This window comes from Pholis gunnellus, assembly GCF_910591455.1.
Source record: "Pholis gunnellus genome assembly, chromosome: 5".
Lineage (NCBI taxonomy): Eukaryota > Metazoa > Chordata > Actinopteri > Perciformes > Pholidae > Pholis > Pholis gunnellus.
Window position 1 is genome coordinate 20,661,329 of NC_136531.1, and position 17,089 is coordinate 20,678,417.

At 40.9% G+C, this 17,089-nt stretch overlaps 1 protein-coding gene across 3 annotated transcripts; it reads left to right on the forward strand.

The window, feature by feature from the left end:
- Nucleotides 1-530: 530 nt before the first annotated feature.
- Nucleotides 531-15,993, forward strand: acox1 (acyl-CoA oxidase 1, palmitoyl). Of its 3 annotated transcripts, none has more exons than XM_079159553.1 (14): nucleotides 531-724; nucleotides 1,804-1,963; nucleotides 2,854-3,014; nucleotides 6,075-6,182; nucleotides 6,389-6,508; nucleotides 6,613-6,728; nucleotides 6,970-7,139; nucleotides 8,057-8,219; nucleotides 8,449-8,639; nucleotides 9,439-9,618; nucleotides 11,012-11,117; nucleotides 11,379-11,522; nucleotides 11,886-12,092; nucleotides 13,681-15,993. In XM_079159553.1, the coding sequence occupies exons 1-14, from the start codon at nucleotides 616-618 to the stop codon at nucleotides 13,729-13,731; spliced, it is 1,986 nt and encodes a 661-aa protein (XP_079015679.1). In that variant the 5' UTR covers nucleotides 531-615; the 3' UTR covers nucleotides 13,732-15,993. The 3 variants fall into 3 exon arrangements, with proteins under 3 accessions (XP_079015679.1, XP_079015678.1, XP_079015680.1); XM_079159552.1 differs by lacking the exon at nucleotides 2,854-3,014 and adding an exon at nucleotides 4,866-5,026; XM_079159554.1 differs by lacking the exons at nucleotides 531-724; nucleotides 1,804-1,963 and having other exon boundaries at nucleotides 2,113-3,014.
- The last annotated feature ends 1,096 nt before the right edge of the window (nucleotides 15,994-17,089 follow it).

Genomic DNA, 17,089 nt, shown 5'->3' on the forward strand with positions numbered 1-17,089 from the left:
TAATTGTAATATGTAATGCTTGATTGTTGGCTATTAGTCTCATGTTGTGCAATGGAGGTTTAATCTAAAGACATATGCTGTCTGATTGATAATAATAAAGCTTATTTACATAAAAACATATTAAAACAAGTAGCAAAGTGTTTCACAGGCAGACATATAAAGAACAAAGAATAGCATACAATTCAGATACACGCACATTTCTACATACATATATATTTACAAACACGTGAATAAATCCAATTGAGGTCTGTAAACTACAAGTAGCCTACAGATCGGATCTAACAGGAAGTACCCGTTTCTTTGACTTCCTGTTTATTCTCTGAAGGCGGCTGAAAACAGTTCGACCTGACCGCAGTTTTGTGTCAACGACACCCGCTGCTGCCGCCTGCACTCCTCTACTCTCCAGGCGAGGCGCAGTTCATCTCGAACGAGCCTATTGGGGTTGGGCCTGTCGGCTACCTTTGGTACTACCGGGGTATGTGTCACATGACTTGTCTCCGCACCTCTCTGCGGCTGCGTCAGGAGGAGAACCGACCCGTCAGGTTGAGGTTATAAGACGCATTTGTTATTATACTTTTCCCACTACAGTGTAGATATCCAGTCAGATACGGAACCATGAATCCGGATATTACGAGAGAGAGGCAAAATGCCACTTTTGACGTCGAGAAACTGACCCACATTTTGGACGGGGGTGCTGAAAAGACCAGAAGACGGCGAGAGATCGGTGAGTTTGAAACGTCTACTTTGCCCGATCGTGCGAGGAGTTGTTGTGCTCGTTACCGCGGACACCGACAACTTCATATGATGGTGACGGTCCGGATATTAGCAAAACAATACTGTGGAGAATAAGAAAGCTAGCGGTTAGCAGATGCTTTCATTGGCTGTTTTGCTAACCTCAACCTAATATCATGTTAAGGGGGTATCTCTATGTTAAAGGGGGATGTGGTGTGTCCCAAAGGTTGCATTGGCGTACACTGTTCCAATTATGTAACGTTCAACGTTACCGACGTTTTGTTACGTTACAACTGAACTCCACGGTTAAGAGGCCGTGCTACTTTATTCATATCCTCTTTAGGCAAACCATAACATGTGGCTCAGAACAATATGTTGGATTCAATGTTGACGAATATGCCAATTCATGGAAAAAGGAAGACCATATATAAAACCCACAAATTTTCACAATTTACAAGCTGCAACCAGAGAATTTTCTCAAAGATTAATCGACTCTCAAGTTTCTTATTAACTTTCTGTCCATTGTTTACCAGAACATTCCACTGAACAAACGATTAACATACATTTGATTACAGAAAGCCGAGGGAAGCGAAATATGAACTGACAAAAGAAGGCTTCCCTTATCGACCAATGCCTTGCAAGCATATATGATGTATTTGCTCTCGAAATGTGGACTTTGCAGGATGCATCCCCTCCATTGTGACACAGCTGATTAAGACTGGATGTATTGTATGCATGACAGTTATTTTGTGTTCATTGGTATCTAGAGGTAATCTGCTTGCAGCTTGTGCGGCCAGAAGTCTGTGATCGTTGTCTGTCTGACTGTGAATGTTGTTAAACAGAAGGAAGTCATGGTAATTTAACTATAAGTCACTGGGAATATAAAGTGATGGCCAATCTTTGTCTGTATTTACTTGTTATCCCACTTAATACACATTTACATCTTGATACACATGGTTACACATGTAACAGACTTTTAGAAATGTCCACTTCATTTTGAATATATGTATTGTGTAGACTAGAGCAGCTGTTTAACTAAAAGATACATTTTTGATTTCATTTCCACTATAGAGTCGATGGTTCTCAGCGACCCGGACTTTAAGGAGGAGGACCCTAACTTCCTGTCCCGCAGTGAGCGCTATGACCAGGCTGTTAAAAAAAGTGCCCAAATGATCCTGAAGCTCAGAGAGTATGGCATTGCAGACCCAGAGGAGATCTACTGCTACAAGAAGTATGTGGTAAACGAGTCAGCATGTGAGCAAACTATTATGACCTCGGTCAGGTATACCGCCAGTATCGAAGGTTTGACTGACGGATGCAAAGTGGCGTCGCCAGTGATAGTTTTCACATACCAAAGGTTGTCATGATGCAGCTCGGGCAGCGTGATATGAGAGCAGCCATCAAAAGTGGTGGACCATTTTAACATGTTTTTGCCACCAGTTCCATAACTGTCCGATAACTGTATCCAACAACTAAAACAGCAGGGTGGTTGAGACATTTCCTGTGGAAAATGTGCCATATTTATTGGAGCTTAATCAACAATCTGTGTAGCTGTGTGTGGCCATTGAATGCAGTTGGAGCAAAGTTCAAGATAAGATTAAAACTGTGTCAGGGGCTACAGTATGCAAGGTCCCAGCTTTCACTCGCTGCACAACGTAATGCAGTGTAATAGATAATCCATTTTTATATTGTTTTATATACTCCCAAGCTTTCTGCCAGCTGATATGATGTACATGTTTTGCAAAATGATCATTTTAATTGTGGCTGAACGTTAGGATACGTATATGTGGATCAGATTGCTACTTCTTGAGCTGTCAGTCCCAGTAGTAATGTGATGGTTTTCCAGAAGGAAGCTCTAAAAGGTGTTGTTAAATAAGAGAAATATGCTTTATCCAGTCCCAGTGATGAAGTACCTCAACTGGAGACTTTTATTTTATCTGCAAGGCGACAGAGACCAGACATGTTACTAAATTGTATGCGTGTGATAAACTTGACCTCCGCCATACAACTCAAAGTGCTTTTTACGGCACAAGTGAGTCAGCAAATACATCAGTTACATAATGTCGGAGTAACGGCGAATCTCAATTTAAGCTGTGTAAACTACATTTTCCCATCACCCAGCATGGTCAAGGGCAACCATCACGAGTCCATGGGGCTACACTTTGCCATGTTCCTCCCGACCCTGTACAGCCAGTGTGACCCTCAGCAGTCCAGGAAATGGATACCTCTGGCAGAGTCCTTCCAGGCCGTGGGCACTTATGCCCAAACTGAAATGGGTCACGGTCAGTCGTGGACTTAGCCCTGAACTTATTTACTTGCTTGTTGTTGTTGAAGGCCCTCAAACACAACTTGATCGTGCGGTTTATAAAATAGCACAGATTGGCATTCGTGTTTTTAGATATTTAGCCAAAATGATGTTTGGGGCCGGAAAAAGAGGCCCGTTACCACAGGTTTGGAGTTCCAAGAGCAGCTCTGGTGATTTCTTTGTACGTGTTTGACAGACCCAAATCATGTAGAAAATTCAAAAGTAGTTGCATGCGTGTCCTGACAATTGTGTCCATACGTTACATTTTGTTCTAACGAGTCATGATGAATTGTGGCTAGTCAACTTAGGTGTGCTGTAGCTTCGTTACTAACAACGCTCCTCTAGTGGTCGTCCCTTACACCCTTTAGGGTTAGTAGTAGCTTAATAAAAGATATTTGTAGTTTTGTCTAGTCAAAAACGTATTCCCATCTACATTCAGGCGTTCTACTGCTTTCCTCCTCACATCTCTCCCATCTTTATTTCATGATGATGCACTGATGGAAAATAATCAAGACACAGTAATCCAAATTCACACGAGCTTCACCATCACTTTTTACAATTGTGCAAAGCTTTAATCATTAATTTATTCTTTATTATCTGGTCTGTCTTTTGTTTGTCTGTTGATATCTGGAATGGTGAAGAAGTTTGTGAATTAGTGTGAATTAGTAGGTAGTGTAGACTGGAAACTGTAACTGGTCTGATTTGATTTTACATGCAATCTCTCATCAACAGCAGGTGGACATGTGTGGTCTGGGATCCCATAATGAGGCTGAGTTCTAGCTTCTCAATGTCTCTTTGTAATCGGAGAGAATGTAGGCCGTGCCAGCTGTTGTTTGTTGCCTTGCTGTAACAAAGTTGAATGGATGTTATTGTGAATTAGTGGTTGATCTGCGCAAACCTAGACTGAAAGTTTAGACCCGATGACCCCGTCTTTAATGAACATTTCGTTTAGTTTAGTGTTCGAGCAGATCGGAGCAACACGTGGCCAAATCCAAGAGTATCGTTTATGTCGTGATTAATGTGGACGTGGTCACTTTTCTAGAGCTACAACTAACAATTGTATTCGTTATGGATTAATCTGCAGATTGTTTTCTTTATGAATCGCTTTGTCTATAAAGTATCAGAAAAGACCAAGACCAAGGTATGCTGTGAACTCTCACATTTGAGAGTTGGCAGTTTTGCTGTGTTATCAAAATAGATCCCCAATCATTTTTTCTTTTAATTAGCCTCACAATTGTTATCTGCCAAGACTTTTATGTCCAAAATATCCATCTCATGTTCTCTAAACATGTGTGCTGTCTTTTAAACTGCCTGTTGCCAGACTAGTTGAACATCTAGGTGGTACTGAACAAGACGTTTGTATGTGACCACTTGGTCTATAGGAATGTAAGAGGCAGCTAAAATAGGAGTGTGTTTGATACTGAACCTTGATGCTTTGATTTGATCAGTTTATGGTCAGAAACAGTGACTAAAGTAATGTACATAACTGAGGTATTCAATCACACGTCAGCAGGGGAAGTTTTTTGGTGCAGCTTCTAAAGACAGATTTAAATGACAATGTGATCAAATCAATATGCATGATATGCTCAAAAGCTGTTTTAATTTGTCTTCACTGCTTTCCTGCACAACCTCTGTCTTTATGTCTTCCACCGCTTCTTCTTCATCTGAACCATATCAACTCTTACCCACAATCCCTCCTGTGGATTTTTGAAAATACTTAATCCAACATCCTCTCCTCCATTGATCTGCACTTGCATCTCCCTCCTTGCCCTCTCCGCATCACCACCTGCTTCTCCTCTCCGTTTGCCCCTGTGCTGCGTGGCCCTAGCTGTGTGCACCCGGACAGGCCAGAGCCGTTGGATCTCCATCTGGGGATGTTCCTGCCCACACTGCTCAACCAGGCCACCCCAGAGCAGATGGACCGTTTCTTCATGCCCGCCTGGAACCTAGAGATCATCGGCACCTACGCTCAGACTGAGATGGGCCACGGTAAAATCAACAGAGCAGTCCAAAATATCAGGCCTGTTTAGGCCGGTCAGCAGACATGAATTATTTGGTTACTTTATTTCTGGCAATAGACCCCAGAATTGTTGCATAATGACATTGTCTACATGTAGGTACTACATTTTTAGGATTGTGATAGTTCTCATGCTTTAGTTAAATCTAGTGTTGACCTAATTTGTATTAGTTTGTATTCATACTAAAATACTTCCACGAATAATGTGAAGGTTCATTGTTTGCTTGACTTGCAGGCGTTTTAACATCTTCTCCATCGTTATTTTCCTTTAGTGTTGGATAAAAAAAAAGAATTAACTTGATGATAAATGCAACCACAAGTAGGTCGATTAATTTAGATGGTTAAACATATTTACACAATTCTGACCACTTGTGTCAGTTGACCCACTGGACAAGTACAAAGTTATCACAAGTTTGTACAAAATTAGATTTTCCTTTTTGACGTGCAAGCCCAAACCTGAGAGTCTGTCACTAGGTGTTATGCTCCCTGACACACTATCCTCTCCTACACTCTTATCACCCCTTCCCATGTGTTTGTGACAGATGTGTTTCTTGAACTAACAGTCTTAAAAAGTTTGTATATGTTTGTTTCAGCCTCTGGCTTTAGTTGCAGACCAGTATAGCAACACACGTTCCAGTTTGATTAGACCAACCAGTTTGTTTCTTTTAGATTCAAACTCCGAGGCCATCAAGCACATGGCATGACATGGTTACAGCATAGCAGAGTTGAATTATCTTAAAATATGATTGTTGCATATGTTTTTTGATCTGTCAAACACCTACAATGTGCACTGGTTTGCTCCTTTTTATGTTGGCTTCATCCATTATATTTCAGAAACCTATAAATGCATGTTTCAAGTTGTCATGGGCTAAACATGTCTTCTATCCATCGTCCTATTTGATTCATGCTGAAGTATTATGTGATTCATTGATTCATCTTCAGTCTGATGTCTCATCAGTTAATTTTGTTTTTTCAATTCTGTGTGTGTGTGTGTTTGATGGGCTTTGATGTGATGTCTAGGCACACACCTCAGGGGGCTGGAGACCACAGCCACATATGACCCAGCCACGCAGGAGTTTGTGTTGAACAGTCCCACAGTCAGCTCCATCAAATGGTGGCCTGGAGGACGTAAGTACACTCACACTGTCACGTCTCTGCAGGACTGGACCAAGAAATATTTTGCAGCCTGGAATAATACCAGAATTCCTGTCAGGAATATGTTTTGTTTTCATCTAGTTGTTGCACTGCTTTTCTCTTGTTTTTCTTTCAGGCTCAGAACCTCGTTGACATTCAGAACAAACATGTTTTAACCCTCTCACTCCCTCTCTTTCTAGTTGGAAAGACCTCCAACCATGCCATAGTTCTAGCCCAGCTTTATACTCAGGGAAATTTCCACGGCCTGCATGCTTTCATTGTACCCATCCGTGACATGGACACACACGTCCCCTTGCCAGGTAACCGCAGTCTGCGATATGTGTCTGGATTTGGTGTTTGTGGTAAAGTCACTCCTCATTTACCTTCCTGTCTCTGCCTCCCTATTTTTCTCCGTCTCTCTTAGGTATTGTTGTTGGAGATATCGGCCCCAAGTTTGGCTTCAGTGAAGTTGACAATGGCTACCTGAAACTAGAGAACGTGCGAATCCCACGAGACAACATGCTGATGAAATACGCCAAGGTAACGTGACATTATGTGAGTTGATTGTTTCCCTGAGGACAGATGGGTTTAAGTTGATTGCCTCCATGGAGTGTAAGTCTCTGCATAGAACGTGCTGTTCTATGCAGAGACTTAAATTGTTAAGAAAATAACTGCAGGGCTGGGTTTTGTCTACCAAATAATTATGCACTGTATTGCATTCATAGTGGGATGTTTGCTCCTCAAGGCATCTGCAGTTAGAATGACTCTGTCTCTCCATTAGGTGGAGCCAGATGGAACCTATCTGAAGCCACCAAGCGCCAAGCTGACCTACGGCACCATGGTGTTCATCCGCTCCATGATTGTAGGCGAGTCAGCCCGGGCCCTCTCCAAATCCTGCACCATCGCCATCCGCTACAGTTCTGTTCGACACCAGTCTGAAATCCGGCCGGGGTCAGTCAACACAAATGAGTGTACTTCAGCAAACAGCTGCACAAACATTTCATTACTCACAGAAGTTGCAAGGAAACGCATGCTTAAGGTCAAGCTCAAAATTAGATTTGACCTTCTGGCACTGGAAATTCACAGTAGTCTCGCTGGTCAGGGTCGAGGTTCAGAAATGTCGACGTAATTCCAACAGGAGATGGAAGTAGCCAGTGGCGGCTGATGGAACATTTTCTAGGCAGGGCTGTGCCACATCCAATCAATTTCAGCAAACATCCCAGTATGATTTAATGCAGTTAAATATTTAATATCTATTCCAACACTAAAAAAAAGCAGTAAATAACACTTTGACAAACACGTCAGGACATCTTATTTTTGTCACCCTCACAGGCAATTCAGTATAATATAATAATATACAGGACTGTCTCAGAAAATTAGAATATTGTGATAAAGTTCTTTATTTTGTGTAATGCAATTAAAAAAACAAAAATGTCATGCATTCTGGATTCATTACAAATCAACTGAAATATTGCAAGCCTTTTATTCTTTTAATATTGCTGATTATGGCTTACAGCTTAAGAAAACTCAAATATCCTATCTCTAAATATTAGAATATCATGAAAAAGTATACTAGTAGGGTATTCAACTAATCACTTGAATCGTCTAATTAACTCGAAACACCTGCAAGGGTTTCCTGAGCCTTGAAAAACACTCAGCTTGGTTCAGTAAACTAAATCACACGTATGGGGATTATCACAATATTCTAATTTTCTGAGACAGTCCTGTATGTATCCATCCATCCGCAACTGGAAGTAGCACTGGTTTTTCATGCTTCTATCTCTTACCACATTCCCATGTATCAAAGGGAAGTCCAACCTTTTATACGAGATCCTGAAAAGTCCAACCTGTGTGTTTGTGTCCCACAGAGAACCAGAGCCTCAGATCCTCGATTACCAGACGCAGCAGTACAAGCTCTTCCCTTTGCTGGCTATGGCCTATGCCTTCACTTTTGTTGGCCAATATATGAGCCAGACCTACCACCGCATCAGTGGAGATATCAACCAGGGGGACTTCAGTGAGCTGCCCGAGGTACTGACTGGACATGCACATGAATGATGTGATCTAGGTTTGATGAGGACAGAGGATGATGCATATTGACTGACTGGGCTGTAGATTACTTACTGTTTCTCATATTCTAGTCAGGGCAATAGATCATCCATGGCAAATTCTAGTACAAACATTTAATTTTAAATGTGTATAATTGGCAACTAGTGCCTCCATGAAGCTCTTTTCACCCTCTTTGTCTTCAAATCTCCAGCTCCATGCCCTGTCTGCTGGCCTGAAGGCCTTCACCACATGGGCAACCAACTCTGCCATCGAGGTCTGCCGCATGTCATGTGGCGGCCACGGCTACTCCCGCAGCAGCGCCTTGCCGGACATTTACGTCAACTTCACCCCTACGTGCACCTACGAGGGAGAGAACACAGTCATGATGCTGCAGACTGCGAGGTAACTCGTCACACAGACTCGTATGACAACAAGACCAAGTTCTCCACCCAACTCTGACTCAAACACACGCTGAAAAAGCCTGGGTGGTTTGTTTCTGTGTTGTTGGAGTGCTCATGAAGTAGGAGTTATGTCATATTTGTGTCTACTTTAAGCTGTAACATTTAAACTTATAGTACCAATGACGTAATACAAGAATTGATTTTAGTACAGGTACTCCAACAGCAGGGCTCTCACTGAAGTATACACACATTTAGCTTTTTTGTTAACCGAGACAAATACAGACACACAAAGGCATAAACATACACCCACTCAGCAGCCCTATCATACCACAAATGCAGGGGACACACCCTCACTCCACAGCATAAACAAACACAGGGGACCTTTTACATCCCTAAATGATAGCTGTTACTGTTAGTTACTACCAGCACTATAATGATCAGTTTGAAAATGCTGTTATGTGATGTTTCCCTGGCAAAGTTGTGCCAACAGTTACTGAAATGTTCAATTACACAATGAGCTCTTAACTGAACATGAAGTACACACAAAGGCTGAAGGTGTGAATGGGTACGAATGAGGAGGTTGATACTTGACACCACACTTAGATTTGGTATTAAAATTGATACACAATCATACAAGAAGAAATAAATTACGTTCTTAACAGTACCACATGAAATACTGAATTTGGGTACGGCTGAGTTCCATAACTGTGAACACCAAATAGTTCACCAGCGAGCTCGTGCTCCGATGGTTTAGTTGTTTAACCCTCACCTGTATGCCTCTTCAACTTTTGTCCATGCAGATTCCTGGTGAAGAGCTACCGGCAGGCTAAGGCAGGACAGCAGCTGAGCGGCATTGTGTCATATCTTAATGAACCAAAGCATCAGAGGATCCAGCCCCAGCCCGTCGCTGCCAGACCAACCGTGGTCGACATAAATGACCTGGCTAGCCTGGTGGAGGTCTACAAACAGCGAGCTGCCACGTAAGAGACAAGATCTAGTTACTTGAGCTATTCAACTTATTTAACGCCTTTTACCATTTCATGTTTTCCACATTTTTATCAGACACATTTGTTATTTATGTTAAAGTACAAAAAAAACACATTTTTAAGATATTTATTATCTTTCGTCAATGTACTACTGCTCTGATCCCTCCACTCTTGGCTCATGGTTCCCAAAGATCTGTCCAGATGTGCTGTTGCCTGCTGTCGACCATATTTCTGCCTTTGTCCATTTCACTGACATATGTGACAACAGCGTTTTAACGAAAACTCACAATATTCATGATGATGCATCATCAATGTCTTAACGCTATCCTTACCAAATTTGAGACTCATCAGGTCACCTGGCTAGGAGGAATAAATAAAAGTATAAAATATGACATTTCCTTTAGCCAGTAGGCGGCGCTATGAGTTATTGAAATGTTCCCATTGAAGTATGTTCAGGCTTGAAGTAGCATCATGCATAAGAAGTTTTGTGCGGATTGGATACTGTACCTTGGAGTTATAACAACTTCCTTTTTCATGCCCAATGAGGCAAAATGGCCGCCACGCCACGCCACGTCAAGGTTCTTGCATGAAAACTCACGAATTTGATAACTTTTCATCACAAAGGTCTGAAGAGCATCCTGACTAAATTTGAAGTTGATTGAAGTTGATTGCATAAATAGAAAGTAGAAAGGCTGAAAATCCCAAAAGTGACAAAAGCACAAAATCGCGGGTTTACTGTATCGCCCCCTAGTGGTTGAATGGAATGAAAATGTCCGGGTATGTTACAGGATGCGATGTGCACATATGCTGCAAATTTGGTAATTTTAGGACAAATGGTTGAGAAGTTACGTGTATTGGTGTACAAGCCACTCCCCTAAGGAGTTCATTGGTCCATATCTTGTAAACGCTAAGAGATATCAAAAAGCTTTTGATAACTTTAGATGACATAGATCCATTAATGATCCACAGCAAATTTGGTAGCAATCGGAACCAGCATGTAGGAGTTTGCAAATGTGTGTTTTTCACAAAATTCAAGATGGTGGAAAAATAATTCTAGGCGGAGCTTAGGGGTCTGAGAGGCTTTTTTGTAGAGCTAGTGGATGTGGACATGTGTGTCGAATAAAAGTAAATCGGACATACTGGTCGAGGGGCGTCGCCGGTCCAACTTGTAGGGGGCGCTAGAGAGACATTTTTAAAAACTCAAATATGCAACCTATATCAGATGGCTATTTTCACCAGACCTGACGGCCCGACGTTGTCTGTTGCTCGGGCCCTAATTATGGCGTGCCATGTTGTTGAAACTGAGGTGGTAAAAAGTGTCTTAATGGTGTTATTAATATATATTAATAACATCTTTGGTTAATTCAGATAATGTTTGTGTTTGTAGTCTAGTTGATCTGGCAGCTAAGAGCATCCAGCAGGAGTTGCAGCTCAGGAAGAGCCAGGAGGACGCCTGGAACAACAGTGCTGTTGACCTGGTCAGAGCCACAGATGTAAGTTCAGTCCAGTTCTGTCTGTCTGTGTGTTTGATCATGACACAGTTTAAAGCCTTCCGTAGCTTGTGATACACAGACATGGCTTGGACTTATGGGTAATTGTAGAGATTGATGCCAAGCTCCAAAGCCAATATGTTGTTTGTTCTGATGCAGCCTGAATTCAAACTCAAATTCTGCTCATGTCCATCTCATTTCTTCTTTTTCTGTCCGTTTCCTTCTTACTTATTTACCTTCCCCCTGGTTTTGTTTTGTCTCCAGGCCCACTGTCACTATGTTGTAGTGAAGCTCTTTACTGACAAGCTTGGGGAGGTCGGTGACACAGCGATACACTCGGTGATGTCGACCCTTGCTCTGCTGTACGCCCTGAATGGCATCAAAAACAACTCTGGAGACTTCCTACAGGTCAGAAAAATTAAAACATACAGAAACAACATGGTCCACATTCACTGCTAATGTTATTGTAGTGTTACAGACATATTGCGCAAAGCTGCCCCAGTTATTTGTATACTCCCTGTGCTGTTGGTCAGTCACAGGGAGTCACAAAATGGATTCTTTATGTGTCGGGTTTGTATATCTGGGCGGCTGGTAAAGTAGTGCAAATTAGATTTTGTTTCATCAGCTGAGCTTTAAATTGAAAATGAAATATAAGACTTCATGCTTTGTTTAACAACCCGCTGTCTCTCTTGTCTGTTTCCTCACTGTTATGGCGGCTGAGTGAGGTCCAGCAGCACGTTTTCATCCACATCTCCATCTGTTTTATTTCAGGCTGGACTGCTGAATGTGCCCCAGGTGCTGCAGGTTTCTATTCGTGTCAAGGATCTGCTGTCTCAGCTGAGGCCCAACGCTGTGGCACTAGTCGATGCCTTCGATCACCACGACAAGAAGCTGAATTCGGTCTTGGGACGATATGATGGCAACGTCTATGAGAACTTGTTTGAGTGGGCTCGCCGCTCACCGCTAAACGCCACAGAGGTCAGTCATATTCACAGGGATGAAATAAAAGTAGTGTCACGGCACAGGTGGTACTGATGAGATGCTCCTTTGTTTGGTCTAAGGGATTTATTTAGCACTATGCAGTAAGGCCTTACAAGCTACTAACAGGCTTCAATGTAGGCTAAATGCTAGCAACAAGAACTGGATGCAGGCCTTACCTGATCCCCGGCGAGCTCAGCCTGCTTCCTGCAGTCACTCCACTGGTTTCCTCACAGCGGTCTGCTCACAGACAGGCTCATATGAGATCAGACCCACCTTTTTCATGATTGGCATCCAACCAAAAATAACAATTGACAACATGTGACGGGATGCTGCGTCATTAACGGACAATGCATTAAAAAAATTGCGGCACTAAAACACGTATTCCACCGCACACTGAAGAGCACGGGCCATTCAAATATTATTCACATCAGAGGCAACAATATGAAATAGACAAATGAACACAGTAGTAACGCTTCGATCACTCCCTCCAGGAAATACACTAAACCGTAGTTCTTGTTACTGACGGATTTATTCGTCTGTCAACACCGAGAGGGAAAATGAGTCCACTTGAAAACACATGAATCTTCAAAGATGATCACTTAAACACTTAAACTTAAACTTAACTTTAACACTCTGCGCGGCGTATATAGACTTCTGCCCCTTCACGTGTCTTCTTGCTGCTGTGCACCGACTAAATGTGTCCCCAGAGCAACATTGGACGTAACAATGGTTCCTATCACATATTAAACCAAACAGAAATCTATCTTCATAAAAACAAGTTGTACAAATAATAATATATAAACAAGCATATTAAAGCTACTGCAGATGTAAAAACAAAAGCAGTTCACTTACCAAAGCTGCTGTTCACTATTTAAAGACAAAGTCCATCCTCCTTTCTTTGTTAACAAAGAGTTTAATCTCACGGTTGTTCAGTACATCCGTGCATTTTAGTTCCAGTAAGAAGTCCTTCTCGATTCATGGACGCCAGTGAAGACAGTCGAGCCTCCACAGTTGTATTTCTTGAATACGTTTGAATGCGTTTGAGGCTGAAAATGTCCGCTCCACAGAGGCAGCATATATTGGGATTGTCACCGCCCAACATGTCACGCTAGCCCACTGACCATGACGTATGGCTAGGCCAGCTAGCAAGCTCTGACATGTCAAAGAATACGCCCAACATGTCAAACTAAAGATCTGATTGGTTGAAGACTATGACAATCAACATTATCGTCCCCATTCACTTAAACTGCAAAGGGATTCACTTGTGAGTCTGCAGGCCTCAGGCCTCTTCTTACCTAGAGACACAGAGGTGAAATCTGATTGGATAAAAGCTCTCCTTAAAACAAGCTGCACTGGAAGCAGAGCAACTGAGGAAGATAGGAGCTGTGCAATGAGAAAATAAGCTAATGGGAAAAATAATGTCAATACATGTAGTGTATTTATGAAAAATTATAAAATAGCTATAACTTTGATTCTGTCAGGGCCAGCAGAGAAGGCCTTGCTGGCCCTGACGGCCCACCACTGGGGAGCTTGCATGCTCATTATTTCAGTTTAATTAATATTCCATTCCTTCTTCCTTCCCCAGGTCCATGAATCCTTCCACAAGTACCTGAAGCCCCTGCGTTCCAAACTGTGAGCTGACCCCTGGCACCTTGATTCCTGGCTGAGACCCATCAACACTGCATATATAAGCACAACCTTAGCCACATTAACACATCATATCATTTCTGGTATTCACCAGTCTGCATTGACTTAGCCTTCATCCCTATAAGTGGTAAGTTGATCACCATACTCAGCCATAAAGGCCATGGTATACTGCAGCATGTTAGAGCTGTCTACATTGATCTGAGGGTGGGCGTCCTAAACAATCTAAATATAATTATTGAGGAGAATGGAAGCAAAACCAGGAATGAAAATTCAACATCTCTAGTGAAATCATTATTTTGTGCAAAAAATATTTTAAGAATACTGAAAACAATCAAGTATTTGCACTTTTAGATGACCATGTTTTCTGTCTGATGGCTCCTCATTGTGAGCCAGCCAAGATGGAAATGCCATCTTTTTTTTCTTCTAACAAGAACAGAATGTAATTATGAATGTTTCACATATTAGAGCGCTTTGTTAGGAACAAACCAACAGCTAAATCTGTGTTGGTTGTTTCCCCTGACGACGAGGACCACCATTTTATTTGATTACACACTGTGCCATTTGTCGTGATTGTTATTAAAGAGCAGTAGTTTATCAATTGCTGTAGACATTAAGACAGAAATGAACAAGTCCCCCCATACCCGTGAATAATGGTGTATGACTGACTTCCATAAACATTCATGCAAATTAGAGCAGAGATCCAACCGAAACATCAAGTGAAGATATAGAATATCCCAGGTAAAATACTGAAAACCATTTTGAAACATCAGTAGATGAAACCTGCATATACATCAGCTGTTCTACAGAGCCGTACGAATTTAAAATGCCTTAAATGTCACTGTCCTACATTGTATCAGACTGTTCCTCACAGCCTTAAGTTGATACTTCCCTTAAAGTGAATGCTTTGTAGAATCAAATACTCTCTCCCTTTTTAGGCTCCCTTTTGTAGAGAACAGCGGCTCGGATCAGCTTGAATTCAGTCACAATGGTCTTAACATTTAAAATCCTTCAATTGCTGTATTTCAATCAAAGGTAAAACAATTTGCCTTTACTCTGAGCCCCACCACCCGTCACACCTTGTTCCGTGTAATGAATAACATTGTTATACTTTAATGACTTTACCGATACCAGCGTGTACGTTATACACACCTAACTGTACTTTGACGGAAGCTGAGCTCAATAGAGAGAATAGGGCCCATCAAGACACTACGAATATGAGACAGTGGTATTATTTACAATGACTTACAGGAGACGAAAGGAATCACTTTGGGATGATTTGTTCTAAATGCCTCAATTTCTGAGCTGTGGCGGCTCTCTGTCAGGCAGCGTGTTCAATCATTAGAATGAATGATGACACTATTCTGTGCGTCCACATGCTCCTGAATGTGTTTGTGGACAGAACGCTTTCTGCAGATAATGGTGAAATATGTCAAATGTGTAAAGGGCACCTGTGCGCACAGCTTGTATGAATTTATGACCATTATCAAGTGTTTAATGAGGCCACATATGCACTGTATATGTGGCCTCCCTGCTGTGTGGGGTTGATATATTATAAAGAAGGGTAAAAACACATTTCAAACCACACACTTTAAATAAATCCTTTGTTAATATGCTGCAATGTTTAAATCCTGCTGACTGATTTTTTGTGGTTCATATATGATGTTCAGTAATGCTTCTCTCTGTTATTACTGTTTCAGAAACAAAAACTGTTTTAGACAAAACCTGTAATAATAAAGTGACTCAAAAAGCAGAAATATAATAATTAGAATGAGAGTTGGTAGATTTGTGATCTTGGTTTATCTCAGTGGGCTGAAGTTTATTGTTGTCACAGTGCCACCAAATCCAACAGGCTGGTGAATAAAAGTAGCAACAGAACGACTCCAGTAAAATGTTACGAGTTTGTTTTGACTGTAATGACACGATGATGAAAAGGAGAGCTTTAATCTAAAGCCTCACTGTGAACTGTAAAGATGATTTGTGAGATAATTATGTGCCTGAGGAAGTTGTCTTTTCTTAATATAATTAACTAATTGAGTTTCAGTACAAGAAGATCAGTGTTTCATTTCTCTTTGTATGACTTTCAATCCGTTAATTTCTGCCGTGAGGACACGATTATCAATATGTCACTACTAAGCTCTTCATTAACATGTTTGTGTGATCGTGGTTTATTGAATAATGATTTTAAACAATATGATTGTAATGGTTAGTACATAATTTGACATGTAAGTTATATTAATAAAAAACTAAATGAATGGTGTGTTTTGTGTTTATGTCTTGATCCTGCAGTTAACCAGCTTGAACGGTATGAAGTACTCTTTGCAAAAGTCTACATTAAAAAAATGTAGCAAATTACAAATGCATAAAAATTAGGCATTCGTAAGGTTGCGTTAAAAAACTAAATGAATGGTGTGTTTTGGGTTTATCTGTCTTGATCATGAATGACAGGAGGTAAACATGGACCTAAGCGGTTAGGGAAAGCAGAGTGTCATTTTGGAAGATACTCATTGATTTAGCCTCGCTTGAAAAAAAATGAAACCTTTCCTTTAAAGCTACATACCACCCATAATGCACCACTGTCTTGCAGTAATGTAATTGTCTATCTTTGTAATTCAGGGACTGTTTGCTCCATTCAAAGAGAACGTCTGCTGTTGTGAAAACATCATCCTATCCTCAAATATATTATCAAATTATCCACAGAAATTGCTGCCAATATTTTAAGTTTGATTTGTGTGCTTGTTCTGCTAATATGGCACAAATCTAATGCTACATTTTGAACATTTTGTTACTACTATATTTAACTACCGACAGCTAAAAATATCATAGCGATGATGATAAATATGTGGTAAATAGTCAAATAGTCAAAAAATATTTTTTTTATTGAATTTTGAAGGAAATTTAGTTTTTCCATCACACCTGTCAGGTATAATAAGATTTACTTTCATTTTACAATGTGTCTTTGTCTGGTTGGACGTCATTGGGATGAAGCAGCATCCCTGGATCTCAGCATTGAAGAGCCTGCCTAATATGTTCTCATAACTGATACAACTGATGGCCAAAATTATGTAAATAAAACCAGATACAAATATATTTCCCCTTTTATTTAAAGGACACTTTTAAAAGTCTTAATTCTAGTAATGCTTAATGTTTAAAAAGGACAATATCTAAAGGATTTGTTTGTGTATTAGTCGTTCATTGGAGTGCCCTTCCACTCCCTGTCACTGTGTGTGTGTGTGTGTGTGTATTCACAAATACATATCGAAAATTCAAATGTTAAATATATTAAAAATGAATAACAATACTCTGATCAAATTATTTTTTACCCCTAAGAATTCAAGTCAGGTCAGAAA

Bases quoted from the DNA above. Each gene is read 5' to 3' on its own strand.
- acox1 (XM_079159553.1), top strand. From the start codon at position 616: ATGAATCCGGATATTACGAGAGAGAGGCAAAATGCCACTTTTGACGTC. The intron at 725-1,803 runs GTGAGTTTGAAA...TTTCCACTATAG, and splicing joins CAGAAGACGGCGAGAGATCG to AGTCGATGGTTCTCAGCGAC. The intron at 7,140-8,056 runs GTCAGTCAACAC...TGTGTCCCACAG, and splicing joins CAGTCTGAAATCCGGCCGGG to AGAACCAGAGCCTCAGATCC.